The 22,650-nt window shown below is 44.6% G+C and overlaps 1 protein-coding gene across 1 annotated transcript; it reads left to right on the forward strand.

The window, feature by feature from the left end:
• Positions 1-548: 548 nt before the first annotated feature.
• Positions 549-20,087, forward strand: tiam2b (TIAM Rac1 associated GEF 2b). The gene is made up of 22 exons (XM_084952626.1): positions 549-1,727; positions 3,797-4,265; positions 4,907-5,085; positions 6,191-6,415; positions 7,434-7,619; positions 7,715-7,858; positions 10,487-10,552; positions 10,739-10,817; positions 10,948-11,037; positions 11,272-11,496; positions 11,728-11,822; positions 13,941-14,129; positions 14,804-14,872; positions 14,963-15,088; positions 15,644-15,752; positions 15,833-16,012; positions 16,156-16,274; positions 16,361-16,469; positions 16,554-16,612; positions 17,366-17,456; positions 17,560-17,647; positions 17,752-20,087. Exons 1-22 carry the CDS (start codon positions 615-617, stop codon positions 18,296-18,298), a joined length of 4,557 nt encoding a protein of 1,518 aa, XP_084808752.1. The 5' UTR covers positions 549-614; the 3' UTR covers positions 18,299-20,087.
• Positions 20,088-22,650: the final 2,563 nt, after the last annotated feature.

The raw sequence follows: 22,650 nt of genomic DNA on the forward strand, positions 1-22,650 counted from the left end.
TCTTCTGATGGTTTGAAATTTGCATTTTAAAGCCTCAACACTTGTTTGTAGAGCTGGTTTGACCGTATTTAGATGAGCTCCGTTATCGGCTCATGCTAATACAGCGAGCTGTCCACAGACTTTTAGCATGGGAGGCACTGACTCATGGCTGAAGCCGGCCTCAAGTGGCCACCAGAGGAACTGCAGCTGGACGGCTGTCTTACAAATATCATCTGGAAATCTACCAGAAAATAAATATGTGACATCTGGGTAATATTGCTGTGATAAGGAAGAAGGAAGTTTAGATGCTTCGATTATTTTGTGCATTTGAGAATGGACTGCAGTAAATGAGTGAATGTTTAATGTGTGTTCACAAACGTGGGGTCACTGAGTCTTTAACTCATCTTTGGCTTCCAGTGGGACTGATTATAATACTGCCCATAGTATTTGATGTAGTATTTTAGTACTGACTGTATTATTTGATGTAGTATTGTAGTGCTGACTGTAGTATTGTGTGTAGAAATCTCTGTTGCTTTAATACATGGTGTGTGTGTGTGTGTGTGTGTGTGTGTGTGTGTGTCTATGTGTGTGTGTTTCCTGGCTGTTGTGTCGCTCGTTTTTGTGCCTCACATCTGATGATGTCATCCTCCTCCATCCTCTTCCAGGTCATCATGGGAAACGCAGACAGCCACAGCAGCTTCGTCTCCCCTGCCAAGCCCTCCTGCTCCTTCAGGTTTTCCTCCAGGAGGGAGGAGGTGACATCAGCTCGCAGCTGGTGGAGGAGCAGCCAGGGAGGCTGCAGGAGCCGAGGGAAAAGCTACCTGAACCACCCAATGGCCAGCTCACCCTACACCTCATGGCATTACGAACCAGCCCCTAAAGCGGCCCGAGGAGGCGCCAAGCTGAGAGAGGGGTCTCCTCAGAGGCTCTGCAGGGGGGAGTTTGGGGGGGGTGAGCGGGCGTCTCTGGAAAGCAGCGGCAGCCCGAAGGTGCTGCTCAGCAAAGATGGCAGCATGAGGGTGGAGTTCACCAAAGCTCGGGTGGAGCCAGAGAGTCTGAGTGGGCTCCCCGCCATCACTGCCGCAGCGACCACCACCACGGGCGCAGAGGTGTCACTGCGCACCAGCAACGGCAGCTCGCTCAGCTCTGATGGCTCTTGGTACGACTCGCCGTGGGGGAACAGCGAGCTGACGGATAACGTGTTTGTGTGCAGGCAGAACGCGGACAACAGCAGTGGCTACACCACTGCCACCAGCAGCAGTGGCTACAACACCTTCTTCTCCGCTCAGGGTGAGGACATCTCACCTGGATTTAGCTCCAGCCTCCTCTTCCCCACCACAGAGACTAATGTATTCGCCGCCGCAACTGCAGGTTACAACACCTGCTCCTCTGGCCGGACGGAGGACAGCGGCATTGGAGACTCGGAGCTCCTGCAGCCGGACCTCACGGATTTCAGCCTGATTTCAGCTCCTGGGGTTTACAGCAGTCACAACACGCTGCCCGCCTTCCCCACCGATGCTGGGACCCCCGCCGGGGAGGCAGCGCTGCTGGATGATGTCACACAGAAAGAGGAGGGATCAGCCGGTGATATGGAGGAGCATTACTCCTCCTGCACGCTGCCCTGCCGAAATGTGGAGTCTGCGAGCGCCGCCTCTGCCAGGAATAACCGAAAAGACTTCCTGAAGAGCCGAATCAGACGTCTGAGCGACTGGACAGGAAGTCTGAGCAGGAAGAAGAGGAGGATCCAGGTGAGAAACAATAAGATGATGAAGTCACGCTGTGGGCGGAGCTCAGTGGTTCGCCACCTGCTGATGATGGACAAAATGACATCATTTTTTGTTTTCTGACTTTTTACATTTAAGAATGTTGATTTTCAACATGAACTGACATCCCTGATAAAAGTGCACAAAATCATAATATTTTTTTAAATCTTTGAATTCTAGTGTTTGACAAAGTAGAGGTGTATGTTTTTATCACTTGAACATAATCACAGCCTGTAAACAAGAAGAAAGAAAGAAAGAAAGAAAGAAAGAAAGAAAGAAAGAAAGAAAGAAAGAAAGAAAGAAAGAACAAGGTCAATAAAGATCATCAGAATATCTTAAAATGTCTTCAAAGTAAACTCAGTCTAAAAAAAAAAACCTTTAAAAGTTTTTATAAACTCATTAGTAGATAATTTTTTAAATATATTCTGAGAAACTTAAAACTGGTTTTAAAATTAATATCTTCCTTAATCCTCAGACTTAAACAAGTCGTCGAACTAGATTACAGTCTCATCATGACTAACAACATTACACATGGAGTTAAGTACGAACGCCATTTTCAAACATCATCACACATCAGTAATCTGATGGTAAGCTTTCTCTGTGAGAGCTGGTCCAAAAAAGCCCGGCTTCCTGTTTACAGCCAGCAGAATGAGGTCACATCCTGTCTGCAGTGAGGGAGCTAGAGTAGTGAAGCTTGTTGTTTGTGCTTTTTAACTCAGTGCTGATGATGACGGGGATAATGAAATCAGACGCTGATGTAGTTTCCTCACACTGGAAACCCCAAACACCCCACCCCCCACAACCTGGGTAACCCCCTTACATCAGCGTGACCTCATGAGGACTCGTTTTCCCACACTTGAGTTCCTCCAGATGCACATCAAACATCAAAGGACTGACGAGTAAACTTTTATTATCTGCTCTCTTCATTGTCTTTGTTTCGTCTGCAAGGTTTTTAAGATGTTTAACCCAAAAAGCTTTCTTTGCACCACGTCAATGTTTCACTGGAGTGCCGCAGTCTGTGTGCCGGATTATTAATTACAATCAGAGAACTTTATTAATCCCAGAGGAACAAAACAGAAACCCTTTGAAAGCATCAGTCTAGCTTAAATCCTCTGCAGCTTTGTGTCACAGTCACAGGAGAATCCATCTTTGCTCTCTGAGATTGATGTCCTAGTGATACATCACAGTGGACTTTTTATTGTTCAGTCTTTCCGGGGCTTTGATCCTGCTCATCAAAAACAAATCACAGTGCTGGAGGAACTTTGATCTCTTGGAAAATTCCTGGAGCTTTTCATGGGAAAGCACCAAAACAAAAACATCACATAGTGACACTGGAGAAAGAAATGTTTGGGAACCTGGAACCAGACCGATCTGAGGGCTTACGTTTCATTTACCCCTTGTTTAGATTTCCATGAGGGGTTGGCTCTGCTCGGCCAATCACAGCACTGTGTTTGATACGGGGGAGTTTGATACAGTGATTGCATGGACAAGCACTTCAGTAAACATCCAGGATCCTTTAAGTCCACTATTATCTCAGGAATAAAAGACCTGCGTGGTAGATTTTCTCTAAAGAACAAACAGCTTAACGCCCTGACTGATAAGAACGGTGCGTTTCTGTACCAACTCACTCTGCCTGTCTATAAACAGCAAGTTTCCACATGTCGTCACTGTCACCTCACAATGACGGCTAAATATGGAAAACTGCTCAAAAGTGTTGCACAAACCTGGACGAGTCACTCAGTTGGAGGTTTAAAGTAAAGTCAGAGCGGGCATCAAACCCGCGCCCTCTAAAACCAGCAGGTTGTCTTATTGGCTCAAGAGCAGTGATGGATTGTTTGTTTAACGCTGACACTGCAGCGTGAAGCATATTCACACCCCGTTAATGCTAACAGAGGGGAAAATTGTGGTTAGGAAAATGAACTCATAAACATAGAGAAACAAACACATAAATACTGCCTGGTGCACAGCGCTGTGTTGGAGGGCTGTTGTGTGCCTCTAGTGGCCGCAGACGGAATCACAGCAGTCAAATAAAGTCCTCTCTGATTTCTCTGCAGGAGCCGTTCGCCTCCGACACAGCCGATGTCTTCATCAATGGACTGAATGCTGGGGCTGTTAGCTGCAGCACGCTGTGTTCCTCCGACCCTCTCCACTCCCTGAACCACAACCAGTTCCCAATGCTCCACTGCGGCTCCTCCAGGAGTCTAAACCAGAACAGTGATGCTCAGCGGCAGAACATCTATGAGAACTTCATGCAGGAGCTGGAGATGGGTTGCAGCAGTACGGCTGACAGGACGGAGCCATCAGAGGGGGACGGAGACGAGGGTGAGGAGGACGAGGAAGAGATGGATGGTGATGTGGAGGTGGGAGAAGGGGAGCAGCTGGACGTCCTGTTTGAGAAGGAGCAGGGTGTGGTGCGGCGGGCCGGATGGCTCTCTTTCAAACCTCTCATCACTGTTAACAAGGACAGAAAGCTGGAGCTGGTCGCCCGCCGCAAGTGGAGGCACTACTGGGTCACACTGAAAGGTACGGCCGCCTGCAAGGACCAAAAAACAGAAAGATGAGTTCAAGTTTCAGGATTAGATCTGATCTTATTTTCAGCGAAGGGCAGAAAACTTGCGTAGGAGAAGTCTGGTGATGCCTTTAGTGCCTCTGCTAGAGCTGAAATCAGGCTTATGCTGCATACAAGGCAGCAAAAGAGTGTTTGTGCACCTGAGGCACAGTGTGAGTTTTCAGGTACCTCAGTGTCACTTTCAGGTTACATTAACCAGTCTGGATGTTTCCAGTTAGGCAGTGGGAAGGTCTATAATCAGCCAGCTGATTATAGATTCAGCATGTTTCAGGAAATACTGATGAGTAGTTTTTGAGTTGACTGTTAACCGACCAACAAACATTTATCACTTCTGCTCTCAGCACAGAGAAGGTTAGGACTTCTTCTTAAACCAGAGGAGTCGCCCCCTGCTGGGCATCAGAGAGAATGCAGGTTTAGGCACTTCTAAATGAAACTTGATAAAAAATGTAAAAAAAAAAAAAAAAAAAAGTGTTCTGTTTCATGTTAAACATTTTACTGAAGTCTTTACCATCTGTGGCATCAACAGCTAAAATTTATAAATCTCTGTGAACTAAACTATTTAACATAGAATTAACGATGGATTTTGTCTGTTCAGGTTGCACTCTGCTGTTTTACGAGACATACGGGAGGAGCAGCGGCAGCGCCGACCAGGAGCTTTCTCCTCGCTACGCTCTCCTGGCTGATGACAGCATCGTCCAGGCCGTCCCTGAGCACCCAAGGAAGGAGCATGTCTTCTGTCTGAGCAACTCGTATGGAGACGTGTACCTGTTCCAGGTGAGGGAACCGCCAGCACACTGAGAAACATGATTTTACTGGAGTATCCTTGAATGCAGCACCAGCATAAGCAGCTGTGGTGTTGGGACATTTCTGAGGTTTTCTCTTCATTCTTTCATTCTGTGATCGCTTTCCTCCAACTGCTGCCTCCATCTTTTTTCCCATCGCTGTGGCTCATTTGTGAGCAGCGTGAATGAACGGGGTGTGGCGTCACACCAGCTTTTGGTTTTCTCACCACAAACATCCACACTGTGGGACTTTCTCTGCGTGTCTTTCTGTTGGTAATGACTGTGAGCATTTCCCCCTCTGCTGCCAGCTCCACACCACCCACACCGAGGAGCAAGCAGACAAACAAAGAGTAGATTTTACTTTTTACTCCGACAAAAAAGAGGAGGCACAGATGTGTCGAGGCCCTTGAACTCCTGACGTTCCTTCTAGTCGATCTTGAATGACATGAGCAGCAAAAGTCTGGATGTCAGAGGTCAGCGGGGATAAAAAGAGAGGCAGATTATTACCTGTACTCTCGTTGGTAAAGGTGATGTCATCATGTAATTTAATAATTTATTTCTGTGATCACCTCCTCAAACTTTTAGGAGCTCCTCTTGATTCCCAGAATCACTCTGACTAATGCAGCAGAGTCTGCAGACACACAAATCACCCTCCTACCAGAGGAGGAGGTGGAGGTTTTGTCAATGGCTGAAAGCAGCTGAAGATGAAGAGCGGAGAAGGCTGAAAGCCTGCTAATGGGAATCACGACACCCAGCTAATTACTGCAACAAATGTTCCTCTTTACGATGATGACCTGATGAAGAGCGAGCTTTAAACCCTGCCACACGTCCCCTCGTAAACAAAAACAGCTGTTAACATCAGGACATTAAGTCTGCTGCTTAAACGCAGAAACCAGACCATCAGAGGATGACTGAGCGTTGCTTCCTGCTTTCAGCAGCAAATTTACATTTAAAAGTTTCTGTATTTAAGGTTTTTGTTGTTAAAACAAAGCGCAATCAGCAGCTGAATATTCAGAGTTAATAAAGCAGGAGGCTCAAAGTTTAATACTGTTCTGTTTCTTAAAATCTGTCTGACTCCATCTTGTCTCGCCCTCCAGGCCACCAGCCAGACTGACCTGGAGAACTGGGTGACGGCAATGCACTCGGCGAGTGCCTCTCTGCTGGTGAAGCGTCAGAGGAAGGAGGACACACTGCGCCTCCTGCGCTCTCAGAGCCGCTCGCTGCTCCACAAGATTGACATGGATGGGAAGATGAAGAAGATGGCCGAGCTGCAGCTGTCCATCATCAAGGAGCCCAAGAGCAGGAAGGCGGTGGACAGCCAGGTGAGTGCGGGGAGAAGTGGTCCGGTCAGGGCGGACAGCATGTTGGTATTATCACCTACGCCAGTCCTGAATATGGACAATGCTTTAGAATGACCCTCACAGCCATCTTTGAGTGAAGCACACATGAACATCAGACCAGACTCTCGCCCTGTTGTCTTGGGTCAAAGTGCCACAACTTTGAGCTTCACGATACCTTCAGTGTCTGAAGTTTGCTGCTGTCTCTGTGTTTGTTGCAGAGAAATTAGACGATCCTGAAACTGTGTAGCAGACTGTGTTTCAGTTTAACGGTTTCTTTTCTGCTCAGCATCAGTGTGAGTCAGTTAGGTTTCATCAGCATTGCTTCAAAGGACATCAGGTAACAGCTGTAAGAGGAGAACTGTCAGTAAGTCTTGATGAACGTGCAGTTTCTGAGTCTGTGGTTGGACTTTGTCGTGTCACAGATTAGCTTCAGGCTGTTTTGCGGGTTTCTTTGTTCTTGTTGTTAATTTCCAGTGAGAGCGATGTGCAGACAGAGAACGTATCATTTAGCAGCCTGCTAATCTTTCCTCTGAACTGTGAAACTGATCCCAGCGCTGCAGTTTGAACTCTGAGATTAGAGGCTAATCTTCCTGCTCAACATTCAATTACACATTTACTGAGAGGGAGGGGAGGGCAAACAGAGGAGGAGAAGGAGAGCCTCGATTTATTGGAGAGAGTCCAGCAAGAGAAGAGGAAGGAGGGGAGGAAAGGAGATGAAAGGGAGGACAGGGTGGAGGGATGAGGGATAATGGGTGATAATCACACAGTAAGGGACAAAATAACTTCATCACAACAGAGACTGAAGCAGGAATTGACAGCAGCAGTCTGCCCCACCCAGGAAATACACTTTACCAGATGAGTGAATGGAGAAAAGATGGCTTCTCTCAGCGCCTTGCCATGACTCACTGAACATGTTTCATGGTTTTCATGGCCGTCTGATGAGTTATTATCATTTTTTTATACAGAAGCTGTGTTTATGTGTGACCCTGTGTGTGCTCAGATCCAGCAGTGGGAGCAGAATCTGGAGAAACTGAACCTGGATCTGTTCAGGCTCAGGTGCTACCTGTCCAGCCTGCAGGGCAGCGAGCTCCCAAACCCAAAGAGCCTCCTCGCCGTGGCCAGCAGGCCATCCAAGAGCATGCTGGGACGCCTGGGAGTCTTCTCCGTGTCCTCCTTCCATGCTCTGGTAAGTAGAGGCTCGACGCTTCCCTTTTTTTAAAAAAAAGAAAGGAAGAAGGAAATTAAACCAGACAGTAAATCTGCCTCTCTGGACTCTCACAGGTGTGCAGCCGAGAAGAGGCCACACTGAGGCGGCGCTGCCGGTCTCTTTCGGGAGGAAACCGGAGGAGGGGTCTGCCGTCCTCCCTGAAGGTCCTGGATGATCTCAACAGGCGCGGCAGGGGTGGCAAACACGCAGCTCACCAGGTATTACACTGCACCCTTCTCTTGTCCAGTTTAGTGCTGTAGTATGGTGAGAGGCAGCGTGCACCCTTCTGAAAATAGTTTGAAAGGTGAAATATTCACATGGAGTCAGAGACAGGTTTAAGAAACGTTCTACTCTGAAGTCTTTTCACGTGGACGACTAAAACCAGCTCGTCTGATTCAGGCTGAACTCGTCGTTCCTCTCTGCTCTCTAAAAACAGCCCAGAAGAAGCGTGCTGTCATCTGTCGTTACGAGGCTAAGTTTAGCCTCTCCTCAGTGCATCATCCAGCTGCAGTTCCCATCATGCCCGGCTCCTGACGGTCCCCTCGTGATAAACAGTGGGTTATTTTTGGCCTCTGAGGGTCCGGAGGATAAATCTGTCAGCGCCACTTTGCTTTGGCTTGGATTCTCGCAATTCAACTGAGCCGATACACGCTCAGTGGAAAAACTGCCTCATAGTTTCATAGCTGCAGCGTCTGCAGGATCGCAGCACGTTACCTGCTCCCTCCTGCCCTTGAGCAAGGAACTGCGCAGGATGCTTCCAAGCAGTAACTCCCGCTCTGAGCCAAACATCTGTGGATACCTTGGTGAGGGGAATTCTAGCCACATGCTGCCTTTGTTCGACTGAGAGTCCTGCTTCGAGCTGAACGCCTAATCAGTCAGCTGTTTATTTCATCTTACACAAAACCGACCAATCAGAGAGCTCAGAGGGCTTTTTGTATACTGTCCTGCTCTTGAAAGTCAGAATGATTTATTTCCAGCAACTTTATTTTACCATAATTCATTTTTCTTCGAAATGTAATGAATGTAGGGCGTAATAAAGCCTTCTGAGCTGCTGCACCTCTACTTGTTGTGTGTTGAAGCCCAGCAGACGGTAACACAGAAAGGTCTTTCTGTGGACAGAGACGTCTTCAGGCTTGATGGAGGTGTTCCTAGTCAGGCCTGCGGCAGCTTGTTCTTTGTGCTGAGCACTTGTGGTCAGACAGACCTGCAGCATGTTTGTGTGCAGCTGGATCTCCATTCCGGTTCTGCTTTCAGATCAGATCTGATGCTGCAGGCTGTGGTTTCCGGGTGGAGCAGCTCCACTAGAGGACATGTGGAGCTGATTGCTGCTCGCTGTGTCGACTCTGCAGGAGATATACACTTACCGGAACTCGCCGCCTCCACTTCACTGCCATGTCGGGGGGTGGGGGTCATTACTGTAAAATCCTTGATTCCTTCCAGAAAACAGAAGTTTTCGTACTGACGAGTGTTTTCTGCTTAATGTTGGTCTCCAGTCATCATGTGACTCACTGTGTCCAACCGTCCACTCAGACCACACTCACGACTGCTGTGGATGTTTTAAGGTGGTGTCGAGGAAAGGCATGTGAGTCCACGATGATGATGATGCCAATGTGTTCAGTGTCAGTCGGTGGTCCCAGACTCCAGGCAGGCTGATGGCGGCTTCACAAACCTGTAATTTCAGCGCAGCTCAACCTGCTTATTTTTTCCCATGATTCCCTGGGGCTAATTTAGGTTTTGATGCAGGACAGAATTAAACATCCAAAGTCTTTTATCATTTTTAATTACGTTTAAATATAGGAGGGAGTATTTTTAGTTTGTCTTTAGTCATGACTGTGTGTGTGTGTGTGTTTGTGTTTGACTACAGCAGTACATTATGTGGACTTTGTAGAAAGCAGCTCACTGGTTAAAGATCATGACGTTTACAGAAGTCGCGTCGCTCCTTTGAAGCACCGTCAGGAAACACTCGGGTGGATGTGAGCGACTCTGAAGCAGGAGTCACTGATCTTTTGCTGATTAAGCAAATATGAAACAAGTTATCGCTCAGAGAAAAGACGACTCAATCCGGAAAAGCTGGAAGATGATGTGACACTGATACTTGTGTTCAAAATTGTCACCCATCAAACTCGCCGAGGAGGAAAAGGAGGAGGAGGTGGGAGAAAGAGGAGGAGGACAGTTTGTTTAACTGCACAGCTTTTTGAGGGCAACCTGCTGCCTGCTGCTCCTTCTGAAGAGGAGGAGGTGGGAGGAGGAGAGGGAAGAGGAGGAGGTGATTGAGAATTAAAAGCTTCCAGGCTGTTTTATTCTGCCAGGATTTCTTTGTTCCTGAGAGTTAATCCTTCGCAGGAGGCAGGAGATGACTCCCACACCTCCTCTCCACATGACCTCCCCACCAAACCCCACCTCCTGTTGTCACATGACCTCCACCTTCTTTCTTCTGCTCCCCTTTTAACCTCCTTCCTCCCACTGTGTCTCCTCTGTATCCCACTGTTCCTCTTTACCCTTTTGTCTCCATATTTCATCTCCTGTGATCTTTTCAGCCAATCAGAGCTCGAGATTCTTCACAGGCTTTTCTTATTTTCCAGTCCACCTCGTCGCTTTAAGTCCTGTGGAGAAAGTCTGAATTTTAAGAATCACCTGCCTATTAGTTTAATGATTATATAGTTTTCTGCCTTTAAAGCTTCAGTTTATTTGTTTTTATCAAATGCATTGATGATTTTACTGATCAGATCTTATAGGTTATAATAACTGAAGGTAAACCTCGTAGGTCGCTCAGTCCTTTAAAACCTGTGCAGATGAGTTAAAAGTTTAATTTAAAGTAAAATTCTTCCTCTGTGTTTCTTCTGCAGAATCTGGACTGCGCTCCCAAACAGATGGAGGCAGTGCCCCCTGCCGGTCATAGTGTAGATCTGCAGGTGTGTTCACTGACTTACCTACAACTTCTCTTTAATTTTTTTCTGCGGGCAGAACTCCTAACAGATATTATTTTGTATGTTATTTGGATGACTGCAGACTGAAATATGATGATAATTACTGGATTTGTATTCACATGATTCCTACGAGGTCATTCTCCCGGTTCACTCTCCTGTGTGTGTTTTCAGTTGCGTGATGAGCAGCAGCTTCCAGCTGTTGGTGTTTTTACTCTGAACATCTGTCGACCTGACAGCCACAAAGACTTCGGTGAGAAAGAAAAACTCGTCACTGAATAAATAAAATTCGTATAAAAACATGACTGGTTTGTGTTCTGAGAGGATAAATAATAAGCATATTTACCTGTGTGTGATGTGCTTCTTCTTCTGTGAATCTGCAGGTTTTGCGGTGACGGGTCACGTGGACGGAGCGGGAAAAAGTCATGTCTTCGTCAGCGAGGTGGACCCACTGGGACTTTCATCCAAAGACGGTAAAACACAGAACGGTTTCAGGTTTTATTTTGAGGGAGACCCTGCGTTTCTGACAGTTTGAGGTTTTGAAGGTGTCCAGCAGGGGGCGCTCGAGGCTCTGCTATCAGGCTGTCACCTGTGCAGCACTACACCTCCAGAATGGGAAAAACCCTGTCTGTGTTTAGGATTTAAAAAAATTTAGAAACTTTAAAAAACTTTAAAAGACGCAGTTTAATTTTTCTGTTTCCAATCAGGCCTCAGGGCCGGAGACGAGGTCCTGGCTGTTAACGGCGCTCCTGTGTCTGGACTGGACCTGGACCTCCTGCAGAGTCTCTTCAGACATCAGAAGCTGCAGCTGCTGCTGAGGAGGGATGAGTCACCTGAGGCTGAAGAGCCTGCCGACCTCTGGCCCGACCACGCTGACCCCTTCCACCCCGGCCGCCAACCACCGGCCACGAACATCCACACCTGGATCACAGGTACAGCAGAGACGCTCTGGTAACAGCATCATAATGTTCAAACACATTTCACATTTATATCAAACCGATTTCCAGTTTTAAATATAAACTCAACCATTTTAGTCACAGCTGTTTTATTGATCAGATTCATTTACAGAAACCAGAATCAAAGGCTTTTATTGTGAAGGCCAGTTAAAGCAGCAGGAGTTCTCCTGTAAAGATCACAGATCACATTTCTTCTTCATCTCACAGATTCCTCTGTCATCACAGATGCAGACAGCGTCCTGCCTCCCGTTTTCGATGACACTTCTGCGAGGATACCTCAGGACACCGAGCCCTCAGAGGAGGTGAGCTTCAGTCTGTGACAGTCTGAAAACATCTGGATTTTATTTTAATGGTTGTATGTTATTCATGACCAAGCCGCTTGTGTTTTGCTTTGATCGGCAATAACCCCGTCATATGAAATCAAGAAGTCTTATGAGGATGTGATTGGTTTCCAAAGAAGGCAGCTCAGACTTACCTGCAGAAATCCTCCTGTGCTTCCTGGAGCTCCACCCCCCACCTCTGTGCACATGAGCTTTGGTCAGCCTGATAATCCAGCTTACACAGTCAGGAGTGTTTGTAAAGTCAGAGCTGAGGGATTAACATTTTTTCCCTGGAGAAACACAACTTGTAGGTGTTGTTTGTGACCGCCTCTTCATTTCTGACGACGGCGGCAGGAGTATCAGGTGACCTCCGACCCCAACTGATCCTCTTCGTCGTTGTTTCACTCCTTCGTCATGGGTGCTCTGTGCTGGGTACTGCCGATGGAGGAGGACTGGGAGACTCTGGAGGAAGAGGAGGAGGATGGAGGGGAGGTGTTCCCCAGGGTGGGGGTCCTGGAGCGGCTGCTGAGGCTCCTGGACAAGGTGGCAAGCTGCTTGGGCTGTTGGCGTCCCGCTGACGGCGTTGTCCTGCTGGTAAATGGGCTGCTGGTTGGTGTAGAGCTGAAACTTGGTGTAGAGGAAATGATCACAAGTGTTTTCTGTGCTTTAGATTTTCTCAGTGTGAGACGGTTGTACACGCCACTATCACAGCGTTACATGTGCAGTCGCCCACGGGACTATGTTGTACCTGCTCAGACAGAAAGTAGGACAATAGGAACAAGTCACCACCTGAGAGAATGTCAGCACAGGACAGTAATCCCAGCCTCAGATGTCCCGGGGCAGCTCAAAGTCAAACAGCTGCTCCTTCGTGAAACAGTTTAGATACCTTAGGACTGACGAGGATCCTCCTGGAGGAGCGGGAAACCTCTTGTTGAAACATCAAGTAACATCAAATATTTGAGACTAATATTCCAATTACTGAGATAAAATCAAATATAATTACCCTTAAAAAGCAGAGATAATTAATTGATTTAAAAATTAAGATAAAAACAAGTCCTGGAGCTCAAAAGTGAAGCTGTTAAAAGGTTCTTCTGTTTACACAGCATCTTTTGATTCTTCATGAACTAATTGATTGTTCGAGTTAATAAAACTGTCACGCTGTGATCGCGCTAACCTAAAGATCTTCATCTTCAGTGTTTTTGGAGTCAAAGGTCAATCCTGCACTTTCGACCATCCAAAGACTCGTTGGTTTCTTTCAACTCGACTCCAAACAAGCACCAGTTGCTGCTGTTTAGGCCTTTGATGCACTTGTGTGCACATTAATATCCCGTGTTTGATCATCTTCCAGTTCGTTATCTGCTCTGCTGAAACCTGGAGGTGGGTCTTTAGTTCTTCATCGAAACTGCTCCTCACCTCCTTGAACAGTTGAATTGAACATGTCTGGGCAGTCTTTTCCCCACATGTTCAGATCTCAGGGCGCTCCTCCTTCCTCGAGTTTAAAGTGCAGCGAAGCTTCCTCACCGCTTATCAAAAGCTCTGCAGCTTCAGGGTGAGCGCATTGGAGCTCAGAATTCATCAGGCTGTCGGCGCTGCATTAGAGGCTGGCAGCCCAGATTATGATGACGGATGAGGCAGCCAGTTGGTTAGCAGCTCGTCCTTAGTCAGGGTCATAGCAGCAGCAGCGGCGCTCAGACTGGGAACAGGTTTGTGTTTGTCTGTCTGGATTTTGGTGTTTGTGTGTTTAACCTCATCTCTGGCTCAGCAGCTTCCCAGACCTCCCCAAAATCCAGCAGAGAGATTAACTTCCTGCCCCACTGATCCTCGTTCTCCTGAATCAGAGCCACAGTTCTCTCCGGTTTGTCACTCAAGTTTGAGTGTGAGTGGAACAAAAATCAGTTACTGGACTTCCACCTGGGATCCATCCATCTTCTTCTGCTTATCTAATTCACGGTCATGTGGGAGCTGAAGAATACCCCAGCTATAATAGGACGGGGGGGTGGGGTCTGTTTTCTGCTTTTTCCTCTTTATTGTCAAGCACATGAACAGTGGTGTTGTCCTGAATGATTTCATTGAGCTTTGGTTCCTGTGTTTCCCTCCCAGAACTTAGACCGGGTCTACTCGCTTTACCAGACCTTTCCAGAAGGCCAGACAGGAGATGGCGACAACCCCAAAAACCCGTACGGCAGAGAGGTCAGCCTCCAGCCGGTGAGCCCCACCCACCTAAGCGTGTGTCAGCGTCTGCGTAAGGTCATCCAGGAGCTGGTCGACACCGAGAAGTCCTACGTCAAGGTCAGAATACAACAGCAACAGTAGTACTACTGTGGTACTACTGCTAGTACATCTGATTTGTTAATGGATGCGTTTTGACTCATTTTCAGCTCCATGTTTTTATTCTTTGTCTCTACAAGAGTAGCTTTGCATGATTCAGTTCAAAATAATCCTTCCTTATCTTATTCTGGTCCTTCAACCCTTTACCCTATCCTTTGTCTGAAACATGCTGTTTTAGCTCCTCCCACTTATGTCTAGATTTCTTCTGATTGGCTGCCCCTGATATTACCATTTTGGGGATTTCCCCTCTCTGTGACATCATACTAAACCAGGAGTAGAAAAAACTGTGTGAAACTCCAGTTTTTTATCAGTTTATTTATAGAATAAAATAAAACTGAAACTATTTTTTATGTTAAAGTGATAAAGAAATCTATACTTATGATTTTACACACAATTTGTACAGTTTTAGTTTTAAATGGTTGTATAAAATGGGTCCCTTACAAATATTAAAAGAATCTGCTATATTAATATTTTTGTCTTAATTAGAGTGTATGCTTAAACATCTTTATATCTTCAAACCTGTGTGTTTAAAACTGCTGGAAAGATCTTACTATTTGATTAGAGCCGATAATTAAATTTGAAAAAAGAAATTAGACTTTGATTAATATCGGAACATTTTTTTGGTTCTGTTTCAGGATCTCGTCTGTCTGTTCGACATCTACCTGACCCCCCTGCAGAAGGAGACGTTCCTCAGTAAAGACGAGGTAAAAACGAGCCGACAGTAAGTGACGGTTGTGAAGTGAAGGTTGTGGTTGTGACTCTGACCGCAGTGTGTCTCTCTGTCGCTCTGTCAGATGGAGGCGCTGTTCGGCAGTCTGCCAGAGATGTTGGACTTTCAGAGAGTTTTTCTCCAAACACTGGAGGAGAGAATCGCCGCCTGTCCGAACTTCAGCAGCCTGGAAACCCCCGAGCAGTTCAAGGTGAAGGTCCATCAGCTGGTTCAGGCAGATTTTATTTCCTTCATTTATTTTTTTATTTTATTCTTTTTGTTTTAGTTGTGCATGCATGCAAGTTTTATTGTTTTATTTATTTAAGCTCCAGGGATTTATTTGGGCCCTGTGATGTTTTACTTTTATGCATTTTTTTTTTTCCAATTGTTAAAACTGATATATTTTTTATTTACTCCATTTCGGGTCCATTATTATTATTGTTATTTTATTTTTTACTTAGTTTTTTTATTTTTATTTATTTTAGTTATTTTTTAATAATTTATTTAATTATATTTTATACATATTATATATTTTTTGGGATATTTTGTCTTTTCACAGTTTATCTTCTTTTTATTTTTTTTGTACATTTTATTCATTTATTAACTCTATTTTATTTATTTTAAGCTGTTAACATATTTCTCCTTTTTAAATGTTTCAATATTTTAAATGCAGTTAAACAGAATTTCCATATTTTAATGAACAAAAGTTTTTATTCGCTTGTTCGATGGGTTTAGTTTTTTCACACCTCATTTCTGTTTCCATCAGAAACTCCTCTTCCCATTGGGTGGATCATTTCTGTACTACGCTGATCACTTCAAGCTCTACAGTGGCTTCTGTGCGAATCACATCAAAGTCCAGAAAGTTCTGGAAAGAGGTAAAAACACAGTCTGAGCACTTTAAACTCATTTAAGCAGCACTCCATTTAACCTTTAACCCTGACCACCTGTGATGCAGCCAAAACAGACGCAGCCTTCAAACAGTTCCTGGAGGCCAGAAATCCAACCAATCAGCACTCGTCTTCCCTGGAATCATACCTGATCAAACCTGTTCAGAGAGTCCTGAAGTATCCGCTGCTGCTCCGAGAGCTTGTGTCCCTGACAGATGCAGAGAGCCCCGAGCACACACACCTGACAGGTAACCCAAACATACACCTGACAGGTAACCCACACATACACCTGACAGGTAACCCACAGACACACCTGAGAGGTAACAGACCTCACAGTATTGTATTTAAACATGTTTTGTGACCAGCTGCACTTCCACTGTCATCCACTCAGAGGCGCTGCGAGCAATGGAAAAGGTGGCGAGTCACATCAACGAGATGCAGAAGATCTATGAGGATTACGGCTGCGTGTTTGACCAGCTGGCAGCAGAGCAGAGCGGAGCCGACAAACAGGTAAACACAATGACACACACACACACACTTGAGCGTCACCTGTGTGCATCACGTACCCTGAAGGTTTTTTTTTCCTCCACCCTCAGGTGACGGAGATCTCGATGGGGGAGTTTCTGGTCCACTCGTCGGTGGTCTGGTTGAACCCACTGCCCTCTCTTGGTCGCTTGAGGAAGGAACCAGAGCTGACGCTGTTTGGTGGGTGAAGTCTCTTCTTCACACTTCTTTACTTGCACAGGTGATAACTGATGGAGAATAACACAAGTCTGTCTTTGTCCTCAGTGTTCAAACAAGCCGTCATCCTGGTTTACCGTGAGAACAGCAAACTGAAGAAGAAGATGGTGAGTGCACGTCTACTCTTCATCTCCTAATTTGTATAACTGAACAGATTTGTATGTCTATTTATGCCAATGTAAACAAAACAAATAAAGTGATAAAAAAAAGTGTTAAAAAAATGATAATAAAAATGCAAATTCCTTGGTCAAAAAGTAAGGGAAATCAAAATGTCTGAAAAATTAAAGTTTTGAGTGAACATTAGTCAAATCTATCAATTAAAAAGTAAAACAATATGTGTTATGTGTTAAAGAATATTTAAAAATATCAAAATAATATCAAAATAATGATCATAACAAAGATATAAATCCCATAAATGAAATCACTTAAAATTTCCTTTTCAACTATAATATTGTTGTTCTTTTCATTTTTTAATAGAGTAAAACCAAACATATGAGAGATAACATCACATTTAAATAAATCTAAACACTGTGAGGTTTTAAAAGAAAGATGGAGGCCAAAAATGTCTAGTTTTTAAGTCAAATATCAATAAAAATCAATTTGGCTTAATCTGTTTTTTCCTGTATTGGCAGTAATGGGCTTCCATACAACTGCTGGTTTCTATTAATTTATTTAAAGATCATCTCAGAAAAACTTTAACCTGGTTCTGAAGAGACGATCTGCTTCTTTGTCTTTACAAATGTAATCCTCGTCCTTGATTGGCTCCTCAGCTGTAAACACATCAACATGATGTCACTGAATAAAAGAAAAAAACACCTCCACCTGTTCTTGTTGTCAGTTTTTATGTTTTTTTCTCACAGACCTCGTCCCGATCAGCTGACCTTGACCCCTTCAGATTCCGCTGGTTAATCCCAGTTTCAGCGGTCCAGGTCAGACCGGCTAACATCACAGGTGAGTGACCAATCAGAGTGAGGTTTGTTACTGCAGTGCTGGTGCAGCAGCTCTCCAGCAGGAGGCGCTGTGACGGTCTGAGCTCACTGTGCTGTGTGTGTAGGTTCTGAGGACCCATGTGTGTGGGAGCTGGTTCACAGTCGGTCTGAAGTGGAGGGACGACCAGAAACGGTGTTCCAGCTGTGCAGCAGGTACGGACAGCCAATCAAGTTCCCGTGGTGGTTCTCCGTCACAATGGAGGTTCTCGACTCTGTGCATAATGATGTTAAGCTTCAGCTCTGTGTTTGTATTTCAGCGGTTTGGAGACAAAGGCCAGCGTGCTGAGAGCCCTGCGCTTGCTCCTCAGAGACCGAGCTCCTGTGGGATCCTTGAGGAGGAGCAGGCTGTCTACGGCTGAGAGAAGCGCCTCCTGGAGGAGGAGACAGCAGCGCCGCTCTGACACCCAGAAGACAATTCCTCACCAGCTGCAGGAGAGCTGCAGGTCTGACGGCGTCCTGGGCGACACGTGCTCAGAGCCTCTGCTGCCGAGCCATGCCTCCAGCTCCAGTGCCGCTGCAGGGATGAGAGGCAGACTCTGCTCCCTGACTAGCGAGCTGGAGGCCCAGCTGCAGAGGCTCAACTTCAGAGAGGAGGAGGTGGAACAAAGAGGGACATCTATAAGTGAGGAGGAGAAAAATAAGCGGAGCTCTAGCCTACGGCGAAGTCCTGGAGATCTGCAGGACCTCAGCAACCTGCTGGAGAGAGACTTCAGCGTTCAGAGCATGACCTCCATGATCAACGAGGACTGCTTCTATGACCCCCTGCTGGGGTTACAGACGACCGCTGCCATGCCCGCAGTGTAGGGACAAAGCTAACATGCTAACACAAGGAGGATGGTCACAATGCGGGGAGTCTAAATAAATCCAGACGATTGAGCTGGAAGTTTATCACACCTGCTCCGCAGACCTGAACATGGAGGTCCAGGCTGACCAAAAGGTGCCATTTGACGAGGTTCGGGTCATTTTCGAGAGTGTGAAGCAGCTTCATTCCTCACACATCGCCTCCTGCAGGTCATCACAGGTCACTACACCAAAGGAAACGCTGACAGACTAACTGACCCTCTGAGAGGATCTTCATCTCTCCAACACTTGAACTGTTCTCAGTGAGACAGTGAAATAGCAGGACATCTGTCCAGCCCTCTGATTGGCTGCGAGATTCGTGACACTGAAACCTCCAACAAATAAAAAAGGTCTGGAGGTGGAATGATAACAAATTTTTGTACAAGAGGAAGTCATATCAGCCAATCTGGGATTTTTTTTACTGATCTCTCTGATTCAGCATTAAAAGCTCACCAGTGATTTAATGGTAACAAAAATAAACAGCAGTCGAACGTCACCGGAAAGTGAGAGAAAAGAGTCTGACAATAAAGTCCAAGAAAAATGTAAATGTTTAAAGAAAACATGTGTTCTTAAAGTTCTTAAATTCCTAAAATTCATTTTTAATTTATGATTTTTTTGTTTGTTTGTTTTTAGTCTCAAAAAGAAATTTGATTTGTTTGTATTTAAAAATAAGATTTTATTCTCATAAAATTACAGGTTGATCTCTCAGAAATGTGACCTCTTTCCACAAAAGTGCACCTTTATTTTTTAAATATCAATATCATTACCTTTTAACCTTTAAAATTACCGTTATTTATGAAAAAAAAAAAAAAAAACATTTGGCAAGCAGTTTTTAGTTTTTTCATTTCAATTTTTTTAGTGGGTTTTTTTTCTGAATTTTTTTTTTAATTTTACATTTTCTTTACATAAATTACTTCAGCTTTAAAACAATAAATTTATGGTGCCCTCACAGTAAAACTTTATTCCATCAACATCTTTAAATATAACTTTCTCTAAAAACAATTTTATCATCAAACTACTGAAATTCCTGCATTAAATTCAGCCTGAAAAGTGTCTTTTTCTTTACACGAGTTTATAATAATTTGTCTTTTAAAATGTAAATTTATACCAAATGTTTCAACTTTATTCTCAATCTTTTTTCTCTCACAGAGGCTCTGATGTGAAACTGTAGACCCATCTCAGGCATCTTGCTAACACAGCTCACAAACCTCAAAGAACAAACAGAATCATTTGTCTCAGAGACAAACTACAGACCTCACAAAAATTTCCAGAAACTGGAGTGTTCTTTTTAAAAATTCCTCGAGAGAACATGGTGCTCAGTTCTTTTCACTTAACCAAGCATCTCTCTGAAGGGTCCAACCAGCTCAGTTTCATCTTGTTCACTAATGATGGACCAAACCAAATGTTGGACTTGCTGCCTGAACTCGGCGACAGCTGTCAAACTCTTGTGTTGTAAATATTCTTGTGTGCAGCACTCATTTTGAACGTTTCTGTCTAACAGAGAAACTTTCTTGACAAAAGCCGTTTCTGGAAAAATCTGGAGCTGCTGGATCAAAGCCTTCAGTCGAGTTTTTATATTTATATATTTGTAATGTTTTGTTGACCAAGCACTAGAGAGACACCAGTGTTTTTATTTTATATTTGTGTTTTATATTTTCTAAAATGTTAAAGTATTTGGTAATTTATTTTCTTAAATATTTGTTCAAGGCAAATAAATGAAAAAAATATTTAATTAAAGATTTTTGACCTGAAATGCTCCTCCTATTGCTGTTTATTCAGTCTCTGAACAGAAAACTTCAAGGCCTAGTGACCAGCTGAAACCCCCCCGGCAACCACTGGTTGCTAGGGGGCGGTTAGCTGCGGCTAGCCGCGGTTTGCATAGAAGACGCTGACTTTTCTCAAAACTCGCCCCAGCTGCTCGCTGAGTAGCTTTAAAGCTGTGAGGGAAAAAACAGAAAAGATTCACTGAAGTGGATTTGTGATGCTGCAGAGCTCTGTCTGTGCACTGCTGAGTAAAGCTGAGGTCCCTGTGCTCTCTGCAGGTTTCATTATTAATGTAAAGAGATAATAAAATCTTATTCTTTCAGAATTTGTATGTGTCTTGGGCAGCTATCCTCCCCTTGCCTCCAGTTCTCCACTTTGCGCTCTACCCTCCAACATTAAAATACCGACCCGTGTGCAGCGGTCCACGAGCTACAGACGCTCTACAGGCATACCTAACCCAGCAGACTCTCTTTGTTCTTGTCATGAAGTCGTGTTTCTTTCATGAACATTATCATTTCCTGTGATGATACTCAGATTTCCTCCTTTCACTCATTTCAGTCTGACTTCACCTTCAGGGGAACAGGACGCTCAGCTCACTTTTGGATCGATAAATTAAATTTTAAAAAGCAGTGAAGGTAAAAACTGAGTGTGTGTGTGTATGGTGTGTGTTGTCTCTTCAGCTCTTGTTGCCAGAGTAACCGCTGTAGAGAGGAGGAAGAAAAGCCTTTAAAGCATATTCATTTATCAGCACAGCTCTCAAAGAAAAACAAAATTTGCACATTTATCATAAATTTACAGCTTTTTAAAACCTTTTAAAAACTCTGCATCTATTTGGAGACTGAACAGCTTGTCTCACCAAATGACATCATTTCAGACCTTTGAAGGCTTTAAACACTCATCGGTTTAAGTTCACCTGTTAATGGTCACTGAGGAGCTGAAAGCTGGTCATGTGAGGATATTTCAGGCTCCGGTTGCCTAGGTGAACTTCTAACGTGTTTATTCACAGGTCGTATGTCAATCAACAGTGTTTTTCACTCTTATTGGACGTCTCTTGAGTCGCTCCCCGTAAAGTTCATCACTAGCTGGGTATCGACTATCTAAGAGGGAGATAAGTTGTAGTGGTGGTGGCATTCTGTTTCAGCCCTACACTTGAAATCAGAGAGCTCTTTAAAACAACCTGGTTATTCAGAAATATAGTGTGATAAATATATATATGCACAACTTTGTAGTATCTAGAATAAAAGCATTCCTACCAGTAAAAGAGGAGAGACTGTGCAGCTGAACACACGCAGCGCTCCCTGTCCTTTGTTTTTTTTTTTTTATTTATCATATAATCCTATGATTGTTATTATTTTTATTTTTTTTTATCAGTAATATAAAAAAATCCTCCAGCACAGTTACTGTCACGTCAGGCAAAGAACATCGGCAGGAACATTTAGACCTGATGTTTCCATCTGCAGTACAGAGACAGAGTCAGGCTTCTGTTAATTACATTTAAGACTTTTAATCCCGACTGAGGAACCTCTGAAGACCTGCAGAGACCCCGAAAGAGCTGGGGGCCTGATGAAGCCCTGGAGTTTTTAACTTCACTCTCTGCTTTCATAGTCAGTGTGAGCGGCAGGACATTTAAACACACATATACAGGACAGGAACTCACAGGGTTTTAGCTTAAACTCTCACCATCCATTCGGAAAGCTTGAACACTTCGATGTCAGAAGCTGTAAGAAACTGCTGCTGGTGGGAGGGCTCTGTATTTGTTCCCTTGAATTTGAGACATTTTTACATACAGCTCTGTGTTAGTCCTGAGTTTAGTGTTCCCTAGTGCCTCTGAGCTTTTTATATTTCTATTCCTTGGACCTTGTTTGATTCCCTTTTCGTGTCCAGCCTGTCCCAGTTTCATCTCCGTGCTTTGTTATCCTTTTCGTCTCCCCAGTTTTGTCCCCGTGTTGTTCTGGTCTCTGTGTTTTTGTGGTTTTCCTGTTTGGCTATGTCTTTAGTCCTGGTATTCATCTCTTTCCTGCGATCATCACTCTGTGTTTCATCCTTTTATGCCCTTCTAGGTACATCGTGTTCAACTGGGTGTCTACTCTGTCCTTATGTTCTCGTGTCTATATACTTTCTGCATCTATATACATCTCCTGCACCTGGTCTTTGTTGTGTCCTCTGTCAGTGTATTTTCTCAGTGACTGTTTTTGCTTTTGTTTTCTTCACCTTTCTGCATAAAAAATAAATCTGTGATTTTCTATCTGTGAATCCTGCATCAGTTTCACTTGCCCCGTATCTTCGCATTCAGGGGTTAAAATAGCCTTCACAATAACTACAGTTATGTGCAGAGTAATCTCTAGTGGGATGAGGTTGAGACGTTTTATTGATTGAATCAATAAGAGGAGGTAGGAGGAGGTCGGGGTGGATGAAGGGTTTACAGCTATCATGCACCATGTTTGCTGAACTGGAAAAGAGATGCCAGAAAAAGAAAAGAACCAGAAAACATTTTCATAATGGTTCAGACAGTTTAACCATCAAGATATTAATTATTGACCCAAGAAATCTTC

The sequence above is a fragment of the Perissodus microlepis genome, chromosome 15 (assembly GCF_051167445.1).
Source record: "Perissodus microlepis isolate ML-2025 ecotype Zambia chromosome 15, ASM5116744v1, whole genome shotgun sequence".
NCBI lineage: Eukaryota > Metazoa > Chordata > Actinopteri > Cichliformes > Cichlidae > Perissodus > Perissodus microlepis.